Genomic DNA, 24,249 nt, shown 5'->3' with positions numbered 1-24,249 from the left:
GAAGGTCTCCGTCCCATGGCTCAATGGTACAATCTAGAAAGGACACAAATCTGTCCCTGCCATCTCCATGGGACATGTTGCTAAACTAACCTGTGATTTCCAGCAACCACTTATGTAGTCATTTCACCTTCAAAACACTTTTATTGCACATGCTAATGGTCCAATGGCATACAGCATATAAGAAACGTACAAAAACCCTATAAGCAAATGACATAGATTCTACTGGAGCAATCCTATTCCACGTTTCCACTTGACTATAAATACTATTAATGTAAGCAGAAAGAAAACAGTCCTGCATTTTAGAGTCTGAATCCTAGAGTGTTATTTCAGCATTGCACCACTTCTGTTGCTGGAAGTCATGTTGCACCATCAGCATTTGGACATTCCCTCAAATTACTGCCCCTTCCCTTTCTCAGTCAGGTTCATTTGCCAATCATTACATATTTGATTCACGTACAAAGAGGAACATGTGAATAGGGCCACTTAATCAAGCCACTAGTCCATCAGGTATGCTCACCATCACAATCCCTCAGCTAACTTTTCTGTCTAACATGTTGGTGCATGGTTTTAGATGCACAGTCATAAAGTTCCAGAGGCTTAGGGGATTTACATAGTCCAGGCTTCCGCACTGTAAAATCATGAAGTTAGCCTCCTCTCCCTTGGTCTACAGTGCAATTATACTCTTTTGCCCACTAGCATCAGATGATGTTCCAAATCCTGCCTGGACACATGTTTGCAGGAACATCATTCCTGCTCTACCCTCCCCATTATGAATCACAGGTTTTCAGGAAGATCTAATTACTACATTCTTGACTCTGGCCCTGAGAGAGATAAGAGTAGTATAGGAAGAATGAGCTAATTGCTGACACTTGCAAAGCTGAAGTAGGTCCACTAATATTCACATTAACCCTTGGGAAGAAACAGAATGCTTTGCTTCACAAGGTCACAACCCAGCATTCAGTCCTATACCCATTAATTAAATGAAGAAGAGTTGGTTTTTATAGCCCACTTTTCACTACCTGGAGGAGTCTCAAAGCTGTTTACAATCTCCTTCCCTTACTCTCCCACAATAGACACCCTGAGAGTTAGGTGAGACTGAGAGAGTTCTGGCAGAATTGCTCTGTGAGAACAGCTCTAACAGGACTGTGACTAGCCCAAGGTCACCCAGCTAGCTGCATGTGGAGGAGTGGAGAATCAAACCTACTTGCCAGATTAGAAGCTGATGCTCTTAACCACTACACCAAGATGGAAATATAGTTAAGTGGATCAGGCTGAGATTAATTAAGAAGGCCCATCACAATGAACTGGCTCAAATGCCAATTTTTGTTGCACGTGTGTTTGTTTTTTTAAAGTGTAGTCCTGTCTGTGGGAAGGGTGCTCAGAGACTCTTATTTTCTCTGCAGAAAAGAGATATTGACAGCCCTAGGCTATGGATTAACAATGCATCAAACAATGTGCCCTTGAGGAAAAGTCTGCTCAAACAGAATATATTACCAAGCACTCTTAGAAACAAAGAGCAAAGATAGAGGCCTCCAAGCCGTTCACATCAGAGCCTGCAAGTGTAGCTATTTCTCACAACATCCATTTTGTCACATCTGAACCAGCGAACCGAGGTTTCGGCTTGCCCTTGGATTGCTAGCCAGAGTCAGAGCAAAAGTGGTTGTGATACTAGGAAGTCAGTCAAGGGATTTCTTTAGTACTTTGAAACAGAGATTGCAGAGGAAATAAAAACAATATGGAAGCCTGATTCAGAACAGGGGCCGGACTAGAGTAGCAAGCCTCCAGGTGACACCTGGCTATCTCCTGGTATTACAAAGGATCTCCAGACAGCCAAATTCAGTTCCCCTGGAGAAAATGGCTGCTATAGAGGGCGGAGCCTGTGGCATGCATTGCTGAGGGCCCTCCCCAGGCTTCCCCTACAACACGCTTTCTCCACCAGGGTTTCTTGACAGCTTTGGAAGGGTTTCTTGAGTGGGTGGAGTGAACAAATTCTATGTTTTCTAAATTTGTTAAACGTTTATCATAATATGACCATATATGGTCATGTTGGCCTGCCCCCACCCATCTCCCAAATTGGCCAGTGATGAGCCTGAAGGGGGTGGGAAGGGGCCCCAGGTGGGTGTGTACACAGCTATGCTTCCCTACCATATCCTGCATGATCGCACCATTTCTGGGGTTTCTCAAGGCCTGAAGAATGTTTCAGGGGTTTCTCAATGGTAAAAAAGTTGAGAAAGGCTGCCCTATAAAATCTGCAGGTATTTCCCAACCTAGACCTGGCACCATGAAGGATGTAATATTTAACTTGTCCACCTGTCTGGTTTTGCATATTGAAACGGATCTCCCCCCCCCCACCCACCCACCCCGTACCCTGTGCTTAACCAAGGCAGAGAAAAAGATTGCTTCTCTCCCACCCCAGCCCAGCCCAGCGCTGCTCTTTCCCACCTTCTACATCCTTCTGGTTCAGCTATTCCATGGAAATGCTCCAATGCAAGCGACTTGAGTCATCATGCACAGTTTAACAGCAGCAAAGAAACAAACATTTGTACTTCTGGCTAACTAGGAATTATTTCATAACAAAACAGTTAACAGCAATCTCTTTGCGGTGCTCTTAGATTTGCAGATGAGAGTCTAACAGCATCTCATCAAAGAAACATTTTGGGTAAACTATTCCAAAGATCTTATTATGGTGGGGATAATATAATTTTAGCAATGCTAGAGAATTCATCACTGTGGATTTTGGGTCTATATAGCGTCAACTATGCACATAGCCAATAGGAATTCTCTCTTGCTCACTGTCTTTTCCTCACAGGTTGCTCCCCAAGGAAGAAATTCATTTATTAGTGCTTAATGAGAAAAAGCAATTATGTCCTGAATCACGACCCAATGAGCACTTCAGGGCTGTGGTCTGGGACTCCCCATTAATTTAATTGGGAGGAATAGCTCTATGTCATGCCTGGGAAGCTACCGCCTCTGTTGAAATAAATGGGGATGCATGCTGCAGCTTTCATATCCACAACACATGACGCACCCTGCATCACAGTGAATCTTTTGACTTAAATCTTTTCATCTGTAATCCCTGATGAAAATAAAATTGCACAACTTAAATTCATTCTCATGAAGGGGCCCTATGATTAATCCAGTGACTGGACTTGAAGGATCAATGGGCCATATCAATGGGCCAGCTCTGGTTTGTGAGACACATGGAAATTGGGGGGGGGGAGTGTGGGATTTACATAGAGGTGGGATCTCAGCAGTATAGAATTCCATACAGTCCACCCTCTAAAGCAGCCGTTTTCTCAATGGGAACTGATATCTCAACTTGGGATCAGTTGTAAAGGTGGGAGATATTCAGGCCCTGCAGGAAGGGCAACCCGATTGCATAGCATAAAGAACAAGATTATTTATTAATTAAAAAAAAAACTATGCGGTATGGAGATGTGGGAATGGGTGGTGTTTGGGTGGTGCAGGGCAGAACTCATTAATAGCATCTCATTTTGGGCTTTTGCCTTCCAAGTATTTTTTATCCCCCCAAAAAAAGCTATTTTAATAAAGCACCCCGACTCACTGCATGGAGTCAAACATACACACGGACTCACTCAGAAGCTCCAATTGCTTTTATTTCACCATCAATAGGGCTGAAAGATAAATTCATTATGGCATGCAAATGAGGACTTTCCAGGAGGTTTTAATCAGTCATCCCCTGTAAGAGGGGCATTCGATGCTGATGGCACGGATTTGTATCTCTTGATTCAAGATGTCCTTAGGAGAGTATTCTCAAAAAGATTTAACATTTCCATGCTATTTGAACATGGGAAACAATGATATTAACCCACATATCTTCAAAATACCACCTACTGTGAGATGTTGTAGAATTTGTTTTACCTTTGTTAGTTCTTCAATTAAATAAACACAGGATCATTAATTGTCTAGCTGCCTGTGCCTGCTGAGTCCTTCAATAGGGATTTAGTATAGAATACGCCAGTAATAATAATGAGATACAGCATGGTATAGTGTTGGATTATGTAAAGGAGCCCTAGCTTCAGCTCCCTACTTGGCAACGATAGACTTGATGGCTTGGGCCCCATCACCTCTCAGCTTAACCCTCCTCACAGATTTGTCGTCAGCAGAGGACAGGGCAAGGAGGTCACCATGCAGTCTTCCCTGAGCTCCATGGGAAAAGGGCAGAATAAAAACAGGATATATTTTGGCATTTATAGGGCATTTAAGAAAGTTCAAAGTCCTTCACACATTGTGTTCCTTACTCCATGAGGCTGGTAACTATAATTAATCTCTGACTCTCTAGATTGACTTAGCTTACTGTTACCTATGTTGACCTACAAATGGCGGTGCCCGGGCTTGCTGCCGAGGGTATTTACTACCTGTAACAAGGTTATGACGGTGCTATAGGAAACATCACCTGGCCTGAGGACAAGGCTGTATTATTTATTGTATGTATAGCCTACCTTTCTTCCATCATGGAAAACAAGGTAACTTAAAAAGAATTCTCTGAAATTCTCCCATCTGGGCCTAGTCCTCATCTTCAACCAAGTTGGTGCATCATGTCCTTCTCAGCCACCCCAAGATCCAGATGTTCCCTCTCTTAAAGCCTAGAGCTGACTGGCAATTGCCAACCATAGCCATTCTCAAATTATTTTCAAGAAATCCATTTTTTATTTAACACAGTAGTTTTTAAACCTTGTTATACTGAGGCCTACTATTCTGAATGGCTTGTGGACTGCCATGAACAGGAGCTACACAAGGGCATGGCAGCTTATGGGGCAGCATGTCCCAGTAGCTTAGGACAGTGTGTCTTCACCATCTGCCCAAAGGCAGGTCAATGACCCCATGGTGAACATGTTATATAACAAGGGCTTTTAAAAAATTCCAAATAAAAATTGCAAAACAATTGAAGGTCACATCTGAGAAGGGATAACTTTCACGTACACATCAGAACCAAGAAAGCAAAAATTCTTTAGCACTGAAGCACTTCAATGCAAAATGTCAACGCAAGCATTAAAACCTGGCCTTGAATGAAATAAGATTAAAAATATATGAATAGTGCACTATATTCCTTCCAAAGTGCTACACAGAGCAGTAAGTTATTTGTACTTATATCTAGCCAGACACTTAGCAATATTTGCAAACTGACAATGTGATCACATTAATATCTTAACCCATCAAATGGTGCAACCACATACACAGGCATACACAAAACACCATTCAGCAGATATTGATTCCAAAAGAAAAGGACAGCCAAATGTTTTATCGGGTACAATTTTTATTGTGATGTATAGAATTACCTTTAAAATAGCATGACACGCTTTGTAGGTCAACCACTGCTAGTATGGAAGGCAGGTTTTGTATAGAGTAAGAACTTGTATATTGCAGGATCACACAGAAAAGATTTCTGTCGATGAGGGATGGACCACGTTGGACCAGGTTTTGAGGATTGGCTGTATCCTTCGCACAATGGCATTCCCAAATACAATGCTTCACTAGTCCTCATACAAGTGAATGGAAGTCCTTAATGACAAGTACTTTTAATCCATTGGCTGCCAGATTGCAAGACTGGGCTTGAACTGGCTCCATTATTACTTCTGGTTTTGCTAGCTTAAAAGACCCCCAAGTTGCCTAAAGCTAACCAACAGTTTTTCATTTGATTTTCCCATGTCCAAACTTAACATGCTACACCCTCTGTCTAGTACATAATGTCCATCAAAAACAGGGGATTCGATATTTCCAAATCTGCCAGTTGCATAGCCCATATTGGTCCCACAGTTGCTGCTGTTTGTGTAAAGATTGACAGAAATAGAAAGGAGAATGATGTTGGATGCCTTTACTACTAGCTCCAGAACTGCAGGAAACAGATATGCACCAGAAATGCATCAATTCCATCTCTGCAGTATAAACGTGATCCAGCAAGCTGAATGTTGTCCAACAGCTATGTCTTATGGTCTGCCAGACGAACACTACCACCATTTTTGCAGTCATAGGTTGGCAGAAAAAGAGATGGACTTATTGATTCCTTGGTGGGCTACCATAAATGGTTGGAACGCTGCATTTTAGTGGCAGAAATGAACATTTGGAGATTCATATTTATAAAGAACTTCCCCTCAAAGTCCACGCAAAGCAACTCTGCAAAGCAACCATGCAAAGCAACTCTGTACCATGGTTTTATCCCAAGCGTCATGGCTCATGGCCACCTCTCCTTTGTTTTATAATCCCAATAACCCCATGAGTTAGGTTAGAGGTTGATGGGCCCACGGTCAGTTAGTACTTCATGGGGAAGTGGAGGGTATGAACCCAAGAATCCCCACTGTGACACTCTCAACCCTACTGGCTCCTTGATCCTACTCTTTCATGTTTGCAAGAAGAAGTCTGCCCAGAAAGTGGTATGCCAAATTTCAGCAGATTCCTTGTTAGATAATCCCACATATGGTCTCAAAATGCTGCCCAAGGGACACATCACAGTGCTTATTAGATAACAATTAAGTAATGCATTTTCATCTTGCCTTATGTTAATAGAAGAAAATTTCATCAAGGCTTTTCAATAATTTAACCTTAACAGGCATTCTAATGAAATGAACATTAAGAATTTAAACTTATAAACCAAATGTGAAGCTCTTCAATAAAATATGCATCATATATACCGTTTAACAAGAAAATATACCTCAGTTCACAAGAGTATAAGACTGAACCTGGAACCATGGTTTCCACCCTATTATACTTTAAAGCTTTCTGTAGCAGATTTGTTGTTTGGGCAATCATAGCCCAAATATATCTGAATTTCACTGCCTTCTACTCCATGCCCTGAGCTTCAGTCCCTTGCTGTGCTCAGTTCTACCCTGTGTATGCTCAGTTCTACCTTACGACCTGGACATTGCTAGGATTTGTACCCACGATCACAGAGGTGTCCCCTGAATTACTCCAAACTCTCTTAGGGTGAGTAGTTTTGAGGTCTAATTTGGATAATCAACTGAGTAGACTTTTAAGAATCTCCCAGATGGGTTCTTACCAGGATAGGTCATAGAACATTTGTTTGGAACAGTGACCATTTGGAACAGTGACCATTTGTTGAGGGTGTTCTAGTATTCAGAGCTATCTGTATAGTGGATGTTATTTGTGACTGCTGGAGTGTATTTTATATGCCGTTCAATAAAGTGTCTCGGGGAGGGAAGGCAGCATGATATCAACCAATCTTGTCAGATTTTGGAAGCTAAGCAGGGTCAATACTTAGATGAGGGACCACCAAGGAAGACTACAGAGGAAGTCAAGGGCAAACCATCTCTGCTTCTCACTTGCCTTGAAAGTCCCTTTGTGAGGTTGCAACTCAGCAGGAGTTATGTACATATGAAAAAAAATATCTCTGAATCAATATATATCCAAATTGCAGTATTTTTTCCAAATAATTTAGGAGTTCTGTCATTATCATAGATCCAGAAATTGGGATGGCCTGAGTCTAGATTTGCACATGTTCCTCTAGCTGGCAGCAAGCCCTGGGAATGAGAGGCAGAAGGAGAGGTCTTCTTCTTATAATTACCTATGCTGTCTGAAATCAGGATCCAGATGAGGAAATGGACCCATCCCCACAAAGACATGTATAGAACACAGCTATAACGCACAATCACAGTTTACAACTTTGTCCTAGCTTGCTTTTGATAATGGACCCCAGCCAGGGGTGGGGGATGGGGGTGGGAAATTGTACTGGGGCAGATCCCGGTTTCTAGACACCGATCTTCGATTATCATGTGTCATTTTCAGTCTCAGACATCAGACAAATACAATGGCAATCCAGACCATATTTTTACTTCCAAGGAAAGATTTTCGACAACATATCAAAGAGGCTAACTTAGAATAAAGTCTAGCTTACACAACTGTACGTGAGTTGCTAAAATTGTTCCTAAAGAGTTTCAGAAGAGGATCATGAAGACAGTCAGGGATCTGTAAGAAAAAGTCCTTTGAGGAAAGACTGGAGGAACTTGGTGTGTTTAGCCTGAAAAATAGAAGACTGGGGATGGGGCATAGGACTTCAATCATATATGTGAACGCCTGTCACACAAGAGAAGGCTCCAGGGAGTGATAATGGATTGAATGGGTTGAAGCTACAGGGATTTTGATCTCGGTTGAACATTTGGAAAAATTTCCCAATGGTAAGAGCCATTCAATAACAGAGCAAGTTCTTCATCACTGGATGCTGTACAATCAACTGTTGGGAATGCTCCAACTTGGCATTTCCTGTTCTGATTTAGAGTATTTGACTACATTGCCTATAAGGTCCTTTCCCAAGTGTATGATTCTATTAGGTACCATGTAAGACCACCAATAAGGCAAGCCATGGCTGAGTCAGGTATGTATTTCACAATTCAGCAAAAAAAGAGCAGTCATACAGTATGACAAAGCCATTATGGTAGACATCTTTCAGTCATCCTAGATGACACTAACAAGACAAAAGTACTGTTAAAACTTATCACTGATTGGCAAGCCAAAACCGTACGAACATCACCGACAGCTCTCATCCTGAGATTGTGCTTCGTTAACTACAGAGAATACTCTGGATTTTGAAAATCTTGCTTCTGTAAAAAGTCAGATCGGGATCTAAAACCACACAGGCCACTATGTCACACACCAAAAAGAAGACGGCCATTCTTAAGTGCAAAATATTTTTTGAATTCTAATAATAGCACAGTTTTATGCTCACAAGTGGTCAGTTGATCAAATCCCACATTTGACTGCATGAGGCGCATAACCAACGCTTCCCTTGGCAATCATCACTCTGAAACAAGAAAGCAGGTCACTATGTTTTGTGCACAAACACATTATATAACTCATAGAAAATACAGTTCAGTGGATATTAGGCACCTTTGGCGGGGAGGGGTGGGGGTGTTAAATGAGAGAAGCTGCCAGCATTGGCCCATGGATGAAAGAAAAATTAGCCTCGTTGTTTCAGTTTTGTCTCATTTTGAAAGCTGCTAATGTTTCTTCGACATTTGGTAAAAAAAGAGAATCTAATTTCGGCTGTTTGGGCCACAGTCTGAAATACCTATCGTTGTTACAGAAAAATACCACATTTGCCTTCTTGAAGCAGTTTATGAGGCAGATGCGATTACTGCAGGCTTAACACTGGTTCAAATTCGTATTTCTACAGCAAACACAAAATGTGTAGCGTACTCAGTTTTGTAGAACAAATTTTGAGTCCAGTGGCACCTTTAAGACAAGCAAAATTTTATTCTGGGCATAAGCTTTCATGTGCACGCATACTTCTTGAGACTAGCATTGGGTACCCAACTGAATTGGTTTTGTAGAAACATCTCTACTTATGCACAGGGCTTTTTCATGGATGTCCATTGTGCATCTACTTGTGCTTGGACTAGGGCTTTCTGGTGGATCATGCATATATCTCATCCACACACTCCTCACATCCGCTACAGGAAGTGCCACTTACTCTACTGTTCACCTCAGTTATTGAACACTCTCCTAACATCCATGAATCTGATGCTGAATCTTTGAACCATTTGTTTTCCCAGGCATTTTTTCAGTTTGGTATGTTCCAATTGACAGCAGCCCTGAATTCTTTTATCATTTGTTTTTAATCTACTACTGTCTATCTATTCATTAAACTATTTTAATGATGCAACTTAGGTCACTGTTTATTTTATTTTATTTTTTGCTGGATATATACATGCCCACAGTGGGGCTAGGTATAGAAAAGGGAGGTGTGAGGAAAAGCACCTCTGATTCTTCCCAAGTGTTAATTTGTATAGTAACATTCCATCTTGCAGGTGTTACTAATTGGGCCTCCCTGCCCACATGGGGCTTAGCATCTTCAAAGACAAAATAAGGAATAGAATAATTGGTTCATCATGAGAAATCCACAGGATGGGGGTAGAAGAGCCAGGAGTGATGAGGTAATTTTTTAGAGGGTTCTAGCAAAAACATGTCCTGATTAGATTGTCACCATCACCTAATGCTTCTGGGCCAGAAAACTATAACTGGGATAATAACCTTGAGAAGGAAACTGGTTCGGTTTCTGAGGCACTAAAGGCCTTAACTGTGATATGATGGGATTGCAATACAGAAAGCACTAGAGCTGTGGCCTTTTACTCTGGGACTGTACGATTGTGCCATTTAATGCAGACTTCATATATGTTAGATAGTTACGCTACATTGTTTTTCTTGTGCGCACTAGGTTTGGGACCCACAGGGTTCATGTCAGCTCTCCTTGACAGGAGGTGTTTCTACAAACCTGGGAGAACTCCCAATATTGCAGAAAAATGCCAAACAGACTGAGAGAATTCACCTCCTACAAACTGGAGAAGCAGTGTGTACAAATTTTGAGGTGTGAGGTACAGTTTAAAAATGGTTTATTCCTATCACAATACCTCATGAACGTGCACTTGTGTTTGTGTGCATATGGAAGTGCAGGATATAAATATTTTCGATATAGAAAATTAAATAAAATGTTCTGTAAAGAGACCTACCTTGGGCTAGTCAGGTAGACATTTGCCAAACTGCAGCTTGAGGATACCCCTTCCATGCAGCTGGAGAATCTGGTTATACTCTTTGGGCATTGCATGGAAACCAGGTTTGGGTAGTTGGTTATCATAGTAGTGGTGGCTGATTGGAGTACCTGCTACATTTTTGGAGAAAGGCCAGAAGCCAAAAAGCTTTACATTCTCACACAGTTCCAGAGCTGCACTGGTGATCATAAAGCCAGAAGATAGCCGATAGGCTTTGACTCCCTTAGTCCTCCAGAACTGGGCGAGATTTCTGAGGTATCGGGGATAGAAAAAGATGGCCTTCTGTTTTGCGCCAAACTCCTTCAGAGTGTGATGGACTTTGAAAGAAGCAGCAGTGTTGCTCCTGAAGGAAAAAGCTGGTAACAAAAGGAAAGCGTCTCCGTAGCTTGCGATATTTTCCAGGAAGGTGGCTTTCTTTTCATTCAGTTTGTTATATCTGTAAACATGCAAAACTGAATGAGTTTTTTTCAATTGGTTTAGCCTTTTTCAACCTTTTGACTGTGGAGGAGCCCCTGAAATAAATGTTCAGGCTTACAGCCCCCCCCCCCCCCAGAAATGATGTAGCTGGCCACTCCTCCCTGCCATGCCCCCTGGAAGTGACATGTCAGCAGACATCACCCCTGGCACCGTTCACCCTTCTTTCACTCCCGCCCCCAACCTTTACTACTTACAGTGGTTGCTCTGCCTCATGTTGGCTTGAAAGAATAGCAAGAGCTGAGGAGGCAGCCCAGACTACCCAGACCATGACCCACCCTTTGATTTTTACACCCACAGCCTAACCACCAAGCCCTCTGGGAGGAGGCAACCAGTGCCCTAGCTTGTGGCCAAGTCCTTAAAGGAAGGAGGGAAAGGGCCATCGACCCCCTCTGAAGCTCCCACGAACCCCCAAGGGTCCATGGACCCCTGGTTGGGAATCCCTGGTTAAGAAACACAAGGAGAATTCAAATGGTGTCTAATGCTCAGTTCTATGAGGATCAAACCAGATGATATTCTGGAAGGCTCATCAATGAATCTCATTGCATTTTAAAAACTGGTCAGCAGCAACTGCAGGAGAATAGGATCATTCAAAAAAGCACTGCAACACAAAGGGGGTTGGCTTAACTATTTCCCACAGTGCTGCTACTGGAAGAAGTTGTCAATAGGTACTTCTTTCCTCAGTGAGTAATTATATTGTGGAACTCACTGCCAGTGGACAGCGATGGCCATGTGCACATCTGGCTTTCAAAGGGGATCAGATAGATATATGGAGAAGACATCCATCACTTGCTATTATCCATGGTGACTAAAAGGAACTTCCATATCAAGAGGCAGTAAACTTCTGAATACCAGTGTTAGGTGGCAACATCAGAGTAACATCTTGGCCTCTCTATACTGTTTGTTGGCTTTCCAGGGTAATTGGTCAGTCCCTATCTAAAATAGGATGCTGGACTAGAATGGACCATTGGACTGATCCAGCAGGGCTCATTTTATGTTCTTGATAACAGGATAGATAGCTGGTTGGGAGCAAATTAAATTTGGGGGGAAAGGTTCAAAAGAACTACTGAAAAAAATCAAACAATATGCAGGTTGAGATTTTTCCTAGTTCACATGGCTCAGGCTCTATTACTTCCATAAGTATATGTGAACTCTCCATTAACAAGGAGACACTGTTTTGGGTCATCCCTTCAAGTTATCAGCATGCTTGGGGGTGGGGAAAGAAGATGGCATAGGTAAAAAGTCTGAATGAATCATAAGTTAAGACTAATTCTTTGAAAAGCTAACAATGCCAATATATTTTAAAATGTAAATATGACAGAAAGACTATCCTACTGATTCAGTAAAACAGCGAGGTAGATGAATCCATCTCCTGAATAACTTTCCTCCAACTTAAGTAGCAGCTTTTCCTCTAATGGAAGAGCCGCGTAAGTGGAAGAAGGCCTCTTTAGCCTGAAAAAAGACCTCAAACTTAAGCCAAAATGAAAGGTAGGATATAAACATTTTAATAAATGAATGAGTAAACCTTTCTCAGTGGATTGATAGGGTTCATCCTTTTATCACAGGGATAAAACTGGAGCACAACTAGGCATAAATTGAACAATCCCACAGCAGAATGGATTCAATAATCTGTTTATAAAGCAACAACAAGGTGCTTTTCCTCCCAAAAAGAAATGATTCCCCCGTCCCCCCCCCGGTGCTTGTTTGATATGTGTCTGCTAAACGCACAAGGTGTTAAACTAGCTCTGGAGACAGTGCTGTTGTGTGAAAGAACCTTGAAATTAGGTTTGCAATGAAGCAAAACCTTTGAATAACATTTGAGAGATGTCAGAGGTCTGGAATTCAGCCCCGCAGACAATATTTAAGCAGTGGTTACGATTCGAGGAACGCTGCCTTTGCCTGATGCTTAAGAGTTTGCTGGAGCAGGGAGGGAAAGAGGCCAGCTCTCCTTATTTCACAGCAGAGTCTGCTGTTTCCGAAAGGATGAATAGCTTAAGGAGATTTAATTTGCATTAAGAGGGAGCTAGGGACCGCTAATGAAGCCATTGGAATGCATTGGCCAGTGCTGAGACACCCCAACCAGCCAGTTTCTAAAATGGAGAGTCAAGCCAGCAAACATGATCTGCAAACAAACTTGCCGTTATACTCACTTCTGGGATATAATGCTCGGGTTGATGGTCACAAGATTCGTTTTAGTGCCAACATCTTGCCTGTTGCTTCCCATGGTGGGGGGAAGATTACACCTGGAATTTCACAAGAGCTGTTGAAGAGCGACTGTAAATAGTCCATCATTAAAACTTCCCAATCATTGTCAAGCAGTAATATAAAATTAGTCATACAATGAAAAATGCAAAAAAAGAGAGAGAGAGAGAAAAAACAGATAATGGACAGTAGCAACAAGGACTGACAAAATCAACACATTAAAGCAATGAAATATAACACTTGTTAAATAGTGAGAAAATCAACAATTTGGAGGGGGGTATTGCAGAATGGAAAGCACGACAGAGCCAAGCAGGACATAAAATTGCTACTTGGCTATCAGTATTCTATCATGAAGTTTCCATCACGGAGAAGGATCCATCTCTAGTCACCACTCACCAAACTAGGTGGCAGAAGTGCTGAGCCTCAGATGTGGGTCACTGACTGACACCATCTTAATCTTATTGGGATTGAACTTCAGTGCATGAGCCATCATTTGGCCATCACTATCACCATACACTGATTTAGGATTTCCTCTGGGTTTTGATGTAAGGAAGAAACAGAGCTGGGTGTCATCTACATACTGATGACACTTCATCCTAAATCCTTGGATGACCTATCCCAGCAATTTCAGGTAGCTCAAGGAGATGTCCAAAAAAAGTTCCATTTCCCATGCAAAGGGAAGTGGTGGGAACGAAGCTAGGTAGAATTTAACATCAACGGATGTAGAGGGTGGTGGATCCCTGCTTACATTTGGTTTTGCAAGTGAAAGAATTTGGCAGTTCATCAAGCAAAACCCAAAATCTACAGCAAGCTACATATAGCATCTATCTTGTACTTCAGTTAATGGATTCAGGCAGATTTGGAGGGGGGAAGGAATAGAAGGATGCAAGAACATATACCTTTATATGTGTGAGCTTCCCACTTATAAACATAGACAGCTAAGTACTTACTGGTATTTCTGATATCCGGGCTTGTATGTCTAATTTAAACTACCTTGTGGCTTATAATTTCTCACCTGAAAACAAAGTCAGATTGGTCAATTTCTGCTCCGCAGTTGGAGTTCTTCAGAATCCCTCCATTTCCAACCACTGCACAGTTCTTGAAGGGCTGCTCCAGAGGCTGGGACTGAAAACAAAAATCACGCATGGCTCCTAGGCTTGTACTAATCCAACAATGGGAACACTTCACAAGGATACCTTTAGAATCCCGTGGCACCTTTAAGACCGATGAAGTTTTATTCAAGGTATAAGCTTTTGTGTGCAGGTACACGTGGTCAGAGATGAATATTATATATTGAATCTTTGTTGGTCCTAAAGGTGCCACGGGACTCCAACACGGCTACACACCTGAATCTAACTTCGCAAGGATGTTTGCCTTGTCAAACTTTGATTTATCCGGGCTTAGTACTATGGACTGTAGTTAGTGACGGCTCTCCCCAGGAAGGCACTTAGAGCCATAACTCAGATGTACAGCCTGAAGCACATTACTGTGCCTAACTTGACATACTAGATTAAGCAGGATTCTTATTTTTACTTTGCCTCAAGTTGCAGCTGACTTATGGAGACTCTGATAGGGTTTTCAAGAGAAGACAAGAGAGATTCCATCTTGCCATGTCCACGTCTGAAGACGCCAGACAGCCACAGCTACTGGTGAAATGTCAGAGACTAAAATTATCAGACCATGGTCACGTCATCCGAAAAACCCACAAGAGCCACTTTTGAGAGTAGCAAGATATAAATTTAACAATAAATAATAATAAATCTTCCACAATTACATCTCTCTGACCACAGAAAGTATCAAAGGAGCTCTCCGTACTTCAGGCAGCATCCTGAATATTTCCTCGGTGATGTGGATGGTTTTTTTATTGTCCACCTCGTAACTCATGTTGCTTCCCAGTGGGGTGTTGTTTTGTGAAGTGATAAAGTTGTGAGCCGCATCGCAGCACGAGGCAAGCTCCGACCTGCAAAATAATGAGATTCGGTGTAATGAATGCTGCCAAGGTGGCCAAGAGAATGGGAAATAAAGCCAGCTCCTTAATAATGTTTGTAATAACAAGGCAGTCTTGTGAATCTTTTCTCAGGCTTGTTCTTCATTCATTAACTGGCTTAAAAAAAAACACCATCATACTTCCACCTAACTCAGAGCCTGCTAGAGATGGTGGTGTTTTGAAAGGCATAGAGTTGCAGAGGGTCTTCCAACTTTGCAAGCCAAAGATTAGTCTGGGAAATCCATGACAGCCCTACCAACATCCACCATGCACAAAGAGTCAAGGACTGAACATGGGCAGCCCATTCTGGCATAGAACCTTGGGGGAAGGGAAATATTGCTTTGTAAAAGACTAGTTTTGTGCTGCCACATTAAGCTACGGTGTGGGGGTGTTTTCTTAACAGATGTGCTGTTTGAAACCCTTTATCTCTTATGTCTCAACTGTCCCTATGAACTAGACAGTTTGTTTTCTGGTTCTTGCAGATGGCAAATAAGTTTTCTTATTTTGTCATTAGCTTCGCCTTTGGAGGATGGTAATATTTTGGTAGTGTTAGTTGCCAGTAGTCTAAGGCAGGGGTAGTCAACCTATGGTCCTCCAGATGTCAATGGACTACAATTCCCATGAGCCCCTGCCAGTGACACCCCTTCCAGATTTTAGTCAGAACTAATATCATCACATACCCGTCCCCAATTTCTTCCCCACTCGTTTGAGCAGTGGCGTGTGTGTAGAGGGGAGGCAGAAGTAGTTCTGCTACCTTGAGAGGTGGTGGGTTCCCTCTTACTGTCAGTCTTCAACTGTGGCAGGACGAATACTTGTCAGGCATGCTTTAGGCACTGAGCAGGGGGTTGGTCGAGATGGCCTGTATGGCCCCTTCCAACTCCATGATAAGTGGAAGTTCACCCGCCGTAACAAGGCATTTGACAGGCCTAATTGTAGGTAAGTCTCTGTTTTCATCTCTGAAATGCTGGAGACTGGGTCATCACTCCCTGTTTTCCTGACACACGCTCTCTACTTTGATGTCACTACATGCCACTGAAAGTAAGCAAGAGCAGTTCTTTCCTGACACTTTAATGCACAGCAAGGATACAAAAACGAGGTCACATGTTTATAAATATGTCGTTACAAAGAATAGATTTTTAAAAGAATTAAGGAGTCCGGTGTGCAGAGATGCCGCACGGACACAGATGTCTTCATCACCCATGATGTCCCTGATTTTAAAGCTATTTTCAGCATTTATGGAAATTGTAGCATATAGCTCATAATATTTAACAAGCTAATTTAATGATAGCTGTTATACTCAGCCATAAGAAATCTACATTTTAGATGGCTTTAAGGAGCAATAAATTCCTCATTCCATTTTTGCTGGTTGTGGACACCTAATTATTGGAGATATTTGATACATAATGGGGCCTGCCTATGTTTTAAGTAGTAATGTTTGCTAGAAGTTCTTTAGCATAGCAGCAGAAAATTGCAGAACATGCAGCCTAAATCCAGAGGACTCATGTAGATGAGCACTGCCAAGTTCACCTGGGAACTGTGGGTAGTCTGAGATTGTCCAACATCCAAAGAGGAGAGGAGACAGAAAATTAGCATATGATAGATTATTTTGGCAGGAAAGTCCACATGCCTGCAAAAAGTACTAGATAAATCTGGTTTTTCCCCCGTGTCCTTTACTACTAGACGTGTGCAAAAAAAAACCCAACCCTGATATTTTTTTTTAGGTTTGGGTGTACTCAATCACCCAATACCAGTATTTGGATGCAGTAAATATTTAGGAATCATTATTTTTTTGGCTCTGTTGTAGCCTCTGGGGACCATTATAGTCAATTATCCTCATCCTCATAAGTTATAATGGAGTATTGATCTGGGATTACCTGGGGCTCTAGGGGGGGATTTTTGAGGTAGAAACACCAAATTTGAAACATAGCTGCTGGTGTCTTTCCTCAAAAAAACACCCACATTTGAAAAAGATTGGACTAGGTGGTCCAATTCTATGAGTCCCCAAAGAAGGTGTCACCATCCTCCACTGTTTCCAATGGAGGGGGAAAGGGCATATAAACTTTAAAGGACATGCAGTCCCATTACATTTAAATGTCTTTTCCAAACTGTTTCTGTGGTGGGAGTGAAGTCCAAAAGCATTTAAAGGGGTCAGAGTCCTTTTAAATGCCTTCTTCAAGCTGAGTGTTCCTCAACAAATTCATACCCGCAGAGCGCAATGCCCTGCAGGGGGCATAAGGAGACATATATTATATTAATCGAAATTAAATTGTTCAAAGTTGCTTTATTGTACACTGCCCTAAGACTATAAATATAAATAAATAATAAATAAATTTCAAGAAGACTGCCAGGAATCCCCAGTCTTCACAAGAGGGATGAAGTAAGTCTGTCTTTGCTTGATTTTTCCATGGTGAACCACCACCCTGCTTATAATACCTTGTTAAGCCATAATGGAAACCAGCCTTTATCATGATCTATCTTCTTCTTCATGGGGATTTTCCAGTCCCTCCCCCGGTGGGACTGGAAAATCCCCCACCTACCAACTTCTGTTGCCCATTGCTGCTTCCACTGGTAGCAGTAAAAATCAATTAAGAACCAGCAGCATTGCATACTGTACTTGATCTTAGCCAAAAGGCCGAGAAGCGATTGCATACTGTGCTGTATCACTTCCATTGAAAGTCCCGAAGTGGCATAGGGTTGCTCAGGGTATCGCCAACACTTCTGGCAACTTCTAGATCTGCCGTATATCAATTCTGGGTTTCTGATGGAAGTGACATATCACCGCACCCAACATTGTGACCCCCCCCCCCAATATTCCCATCCACAACCCACCTTCTTTGATATCAAACCTAAAAGCAGCATCTGGCAGCAAGAATCTACTGGATGAAGAATATGGTCCAGAAAAACCACAATTATCCCAGAACAGCAGACCACAAAAGTCAACCTATTACATTACCAATTTGTAATGAACAAGACCCCTGCCTTTCACCCTTCCTTTGATGATGTTTCCATTAAAAAAAAATTCTACAGTGCTTGATTCTAGTCGAGGGCTGTCCTGCTATCCAGCATAAGATCTTGACTTCTACAAAGAACTAATCAGAGGAAATGCAATTTGTGATGGATAACTTTCATTAGCAGAGACGGTACACAATTTCTTTTTATTGCTTGCAACATGAAAGCGATTACTTCAATATAACTAGAAATAGTCCGGCATAAAGGGGAAAAAATTCTCAACTAATAAGAACAGAATAGCTTCTAATTAACGTCATGGTTCAGCTAATGTAGTATAGAGCAGCCAAGCAAATATTATATTAATACAGATCGCCAATAAAAAAACCAGAGATAAGGGAACAGTATTTTGAACATTTTCTTTCCTGGGAGATCAGTGAACTCATGTCAAAATAAATATGTTTTCTTCACTTCCAAAGCATCAGTGCACACGTTTTCCTGTGACCTGATCATCTAAAACAAGCAGGAACTTGGATTTGGGTCTTCCCTGCCAACTCTAATATCCTATCTTCTGTCCCCCACAGACATTATTTATTAAAATTGAAAGGGTACAGAGGAGAGCGACAAGGATGATCTGGGGCCAAGGGACCCCTATGAAGATAGGTTGAGGGACTTGGGAATGTTCAGTCTGGAAAAAAGAAGGTTGAGAGGGGACATGATAGCCCTCTTTAAGTATTTGAAAGGTTGTCACTTGGAGGAGGGCAGGATGTTGTTTTCGTTGGCTGCAGAGGAAAGGACGCGCAGTAATGGGTTTAAACTACAAGTACAATGATATAGGCTAGATATCAGGAAAAAATGTTTCACAGTCAGAGTAGTTCAGCAGTGGAATAGGCTGCCTAAGGAGGTGGTGAGCTCCCCTTCACTGGCAGTCTTCAAGCAAAGTTTGGATACACACTTTTCTTGGATGCTTTAGGATGCTTTGGGCTGATCCTGCGTCGAGCAGGGGGTTGGACTAGATGGACTAGAAGTTCTCCTTCTCCAAGACTCCCTTCTCCATCTTCAGTGTAGCTATGAAAGAGCAACGGGACTTGCCATCTTTTATGTTCTCCATTATGATTTATTGAGTTTTGCATTTATAACCCACTCTTCTCCGAAGCAAAGAGCTCTGGCTTCAATGCACTGAACAGAGAACTTGTAAATTCTAGGCACGGCTACGGAGGGGGGAAGCAGCAAAGCCAGCGATGTTGCTGTCAGGTGCCTCCTAATGTTCACAGCTATGGCTAGTTGACAAGAAAAAAACATGAAGGAAGCTTCTGAAGAAGGAAGCTCCACAAGGCTAGAAAGAGAACAGACAAAGATGGATGAAAGAGAAGGAAAAACGTATTCAGGTGATGTTTAGGGGACTCCAAGGACACCTTTGAATAAGACCTGTCAGGCATAGCCACTAAAATCAAAAGCTGGCTGAAATTGTTCATTGTGTCTCTAGCATCGGCCTCTGTGGCAGGAAAAGATGGGGCATTCCAATATTGCCTGCCCATTTTGCTTACACACATCCCTACATGAAGCTGTCTTAAGTCCCTTATTTTATTTCAGTGCTAACCTATCAGGTAATTAGTATGTCTATATGGTTCACTGAGCAGGCAAAGGGAATTGATTTGTGACTCCAGCCTGTGAGTGACGTTTCCCCTATTTCAAACTTTTAGCTTTAAATGAATTGTCAGTAAGCCTTCGCTGGTGATGGATGTTGAGCACGTAACCCCTAGCTAGGAATGGAAGGAGCCAGGAGCTTTGATTGTTTACTTTCTACACATATTACCTTTTTTTGTAGATACTGATGAACTTAATTACTATTTTCCATGTCACCTCTCAGATCCATTGTGAAAGAAATATTAGATGTAATTCTATCTCTTCTCCCTTATGGCCTTGGTGGGCTTTGTGGTGGTGGGGGGCTGTGGCTGAAATGAGGTGACTGGAGGGAGGAGATGGGGGACTTACCAGGAGAGACAGAGGAAGGCCCAGGTGCGGTGGAGATATCATTTCCAGTGTACACAGGAAGTGATGTCATCATGCTGCAATGTTGTCAAGCTATCACAGCAGCACTCTGATATTTGAGCAAAACCTCTGTGGTCGAAATTGCTTCTACCAGAGTGTTTTTACCCAAATACCAGAGCATCACCCAGACTGCTTGTGTGATGAGGTCAGTTCCTTTGCATGCCACAAATGATGTTGCCATATCACTGGTAATATTGCCTGGGCCTTCCTCTCTCTTCCTCCTGGGGAGTCCTCCAGCTAACCAGCCGATCGATGGCAGGGGTCAGACCTGGTAGCAGGGGACTCTGCCTCCAGTGAGGGAACTGCCAACCCTTCCTTGAATGCAAACCCTACACTGTTGTGCACATCCTCATGCAGCTTGATGAAATGCCAGTGGTATACCACCAGCACACAAAAAGAGGCTGCTTTGGGGGTAGGTCTACTAGCTTAAGAGAAAGTGTTTTACTAAGTTAGAGGAATTCAATATTGCCAGCACTCGGCTTTTGTGTCTTGTCATTATCTGAGCAACACAACACCTTTTTAATGCCAGTCAATTTTTTTTTACTTACTCACCCTTTCAATTATGCCCAGCAGGTAGAACTCGGCAGGCTCTCAGTGGTGTCCTACGATATAGCTGCTTCTGTATGTGTCCTTTCATCATCAGCTTCTCCCACCCATACACTTACACAGCTCAAGAAACATTTCCTGGGACTTGCTTGCTTTGCCTCTGTGAAAGGTTTGGAGGTAGGGCTTAGAGCAGTCTCCAGGTAGAGCTTAGAGCAGGGGTAGTCAAACTGCAGCAAATGCTGGCAGGGGCTCATGGGAATTGTAGTCCATGGACATCTGGAGGGCCACAGAGATCCTAGAATTACAACTGATCCTCAGGCTGCATAGATCAGTTCCCCTGGGGGGTGGACTCTCTGGCATTAAACCCTACTGAAGTCCTTCCATTCCTCCAAACCAGCCACCCCCAGGATCCACCCTGAATCTCTGGGAATTCCCATCAAGTCTACATGGACTGATGCATGAGAACATGCACATCAATACATAATGTGCCCTCTTGCTGAAAATATGGAGGAGAAGCCAATCTAGCAAGAAAAGGCAGGATTAAAAAAAGAAAAGATCCATAACTCTTGACAACCTATGATACGAACAGGATGCCTGTCAAATTTTGGGATCTTGTTTCTGAAAAGTGTAAAAAGAGGAACTGGCAGAAGGATTTCATAAAAACCTGTACTTGTGATTAAAAAAAAAATTCCAATGAGCTATCAGGAAACCATTGGTGGTGCATGCAGAACTAAAACCAGTTCCCTCATTCCAGTTCCTGGCCAAACCCAAAACCCTGGATTTGGGGAAAGTCTTGTTTTTTCCATGCAGTTCTGTCTAATGCTTAGACTGTTTTCATGTCACAGAATCTAGAGACAGAAAGGCAGATTTTTAGAACTGTTGGTTGTCTAGGGGGAAACGAAGCAGCAATTAAAAATCTTCTTCAAGGAAGATGTCATTCCTGTCACATGGAAGTTATGATGGAAAACGTCTTAAAGCTTTGTATCTGGTTTTGTTTAATATTGGCTCTGTTCTTCATTGTCACACATCTGCATTAGTGAGCACAGAGATGTGATCTAAAGACCACAGTACTCAGCAGAAACATTTCCAGGGACTTCCGACGTCAACGGAGGGCTTCGATCGAACAGGAGAATTTCTGAGGCCAAATTGTGTCAAAGGGATTGAAATTACGGCCATGTGTGTCTCCAAAAGCCTAAATTAGACTCCTGAGAACTTCTGCAAGGATAACAATGCTTGCAGAATCAAGTCCGTGAAAATGTACCGCAGCTTCTCTTTTAACTTCCCTCTTTCTCTCTCTCTCTCTCAGTCTCAGCCTTGCTCAATCTCTCACACACAGAGAGAGAATCAATTAGATTTTAAACTGCAGAATATTGGCTGGACCATGACCAATGCATATTATCATTATTTCTTCATGTGCCAGACTCAAATTTCTTACACCTCACACAACAGGGTTGCCAGCTAGAGGCTGGAAAATTCCTGGAAATTTGGGGGTGGAGCCTGGGGATGACAGGGACTTCATTGTGGCACAATACCATAGAGTTCACCCTCCAAAGCTTTTTCTCTGGGGAAACTCATCTTTGAGCTGCAATTCTGGGGGATCCCCAGGTCCCACCTGGATGCTGGCATCCGTATCACACAGCAACATCTAGGTTAGATCACTAACTTTATATGGGGCAAACATTTAAGGAAAACAAGATATTATGACAAAGATTGTGTGGGTAAGCTTGTTGGTCTACAGCAGCCCTTTTCAACCTTTTTATTGTTGAAAACCCCTGAAATATTCTTCTGGTTTCGAGAAACTCTGGAAGTGATATCAACAGGACATACCTTCCTGCCATACTGCTGGAAATCACATGTCACTAGAACTCCAACTGGATGTGACATCACCAGGCCACACCCACAGCACGGGAAGTGACAACATAGAAATAGTTTCAGATTATTTGTGAACAGAACCGTACCTGTACTCTGGGTTGGCTACCAGTTTGTTCTTCTTCAGCAAAGGAAGCTTGCGGTGAAAGCCTGCAGAAACAGGGCCAGGGCAAGCTTTTGCCAGTCCATTGCCCCCCACCCCCTCTAGTTAAGTTAAAATGAGACTCCAGTTGCTACGAATATGACTTAGAGTAGCCCTTTTCTAAGATTAAATCCCTGGTACTCTGAATACATGCATGGAACAAATATGCTACCTGTTATCCTAATACGTGAGATCAATGTTTCTTTAGAGCGGGACAACACATAAGGGACACCTCAATACACATGTTCCAGACTCCAGATTAATCGTGTGGTCTAAAACTGGAATGCATATAGATTGCTGCTTTCAGAAGAACAACCAATGTGCCTATCAGGAGGCCTGAATATAACATGTTTGTCCCATCTGTGCAGTCAAATACAGCCAAACAGAGCAAATGTCTTTAGGTTTCACACTCTAGCATTGTGTCCCCACAGCAGTCAGACACACAAACAGCAGAATGTTTCTTACTGCAGATTTTATTTGCCTCCCAAAATGATAATTATTAGCTCTGTATATCTTTTGCATGGCTCTCCTGAAGATTGTTTTATGGAGTTAAGAAAACAAACTTACTTGAACTTGGCATATTCTTGTGGCCTCTTGTTCCATGTGCAGTTCTGTAGTTTCCCCACCACCTGCAAATAATAGTCTTCTGCATACCTAAAAGGATCAAAACAAAAGCATGTTGCATGTACATTTTGCGACCTGCAGGGCAGGTTTTGTTGCCCCAAGGAAATGGAGATTGGGATGCAGGAACACATGAGCCTGCCTTATACTGCGACAGGCAAGCTGTGTAATAAGGTCAGCACTGTCTCCTCTGACTGGTAGAGCCATTCACATCACCAGTGCTTTTAACTGGGATTGAACCTAAGGCTTTCTGTAGAAAAGACAGGGTTTTGCCCCCTCCCCACCAGCCAGATATCTGTGAGATAAACATGATTAGATATTTGATGTTCTTCTCTGAGCCCGAATAGAGCACAGCCTAGATCAAATCCTTTTCAGCTCGGATTGCTAAATAAAACCCCTGTATTCATAGATGGTACAATCTGGCAAATCTAATTACAAAGTGCTGGGCAAACAACAGGGAATGGGAATTGTCCCTTCTACTATCCATCACTCCTTGCTTGAAAGTCTCCAAAGACTCCTAAGCTGTCAATCTTGAAAACAGACAGCGGGCCTAGATGGATACAGCAAAGCAGCTCTCATGCTGCCAGATGGATTTCAACTAAGAACTTAATAGTGCAGGTTGACAACCATTCTTGTGACTGGCTGGAAAGCTCTGCCACACACAAACAACCACATCACAAAACTGTTGTGTTTTACCATCCTTCTTCATTTCTCCTATATGTTGGCTAGAATGATGGACACACAAATAGTGAAGAGGTTTGAAAAATAAAGGAACTGAATTAAACAAATGTTAACAGGAAATGTTCTGGTGAAAGTGGTCTCTGAAAGCAGAAGATTCAGGGAGACTGTCTCAGTTTAGTTAGCTCTTGAGAGAGCCCATCACCCCACACTCC

General features: G+C 42.4%; 1 protein-coding gene across 1 annotated transcript in view; it reads right to left on the bottom strand.

The window, feature by feature from the left end:
* Positions 1-3,836: 3,836 nt before the first annotated feature.
* Positions 3,837-24,249, bottom strand: part of ST8SIA6 (ST8 alpha-N-acetyl-neuraminide alpha-2,8-sialyltransferase 6) — a 48,031-nt gene continuing 27,618 nt past the window's right edge. Inside the window, exons 4-9 of the mRNA XM_077303037.1 lie at positions 23,303-23,389; positions 15,009-15,153; positions 14,209-14,318; positions 13,142-13,234; positions 10,479-10,953; positions 3,837-8,773 (exon numbers count right to left, since the gene is read on the bottom strand). Of these exons, the coding sequence (XP_077159152.1) occupies positions 10,485-10,953; positions 13,142-13,234; positions 14,209-14,318; positions 15,009-15,153; positions 23,303-23,389 (904 nt within the window). The 3' untranslated portion in view covers positions 3,837-8,773; positions 10,479-10,484. The remainder of the gene's footprint in view (positions 8,774-10,478; positions 10,954-13,141; positions 13,235-14,208; positions 14,319-15,008; positions 15,154-23,302; positions 23,390-24,249) is intronic.

This window comes from Paroedura picta, chromosome 11 (assembly GCF_049243985.1).
Source record: "Paroedura picta isolate Pp20150507F chromosome 11, Ppicta_v3.0, whole genome shotgun sequence".
Lineage (NCBI taxonomy): Eukaryota > Metazoa > Chordata > Lepidosauria > Squamata > Gekkonidae > Paroedura > Paroedura picta.
This window is presented reverse-complemented; position numbering and strand designations above follow the sequence as displayed.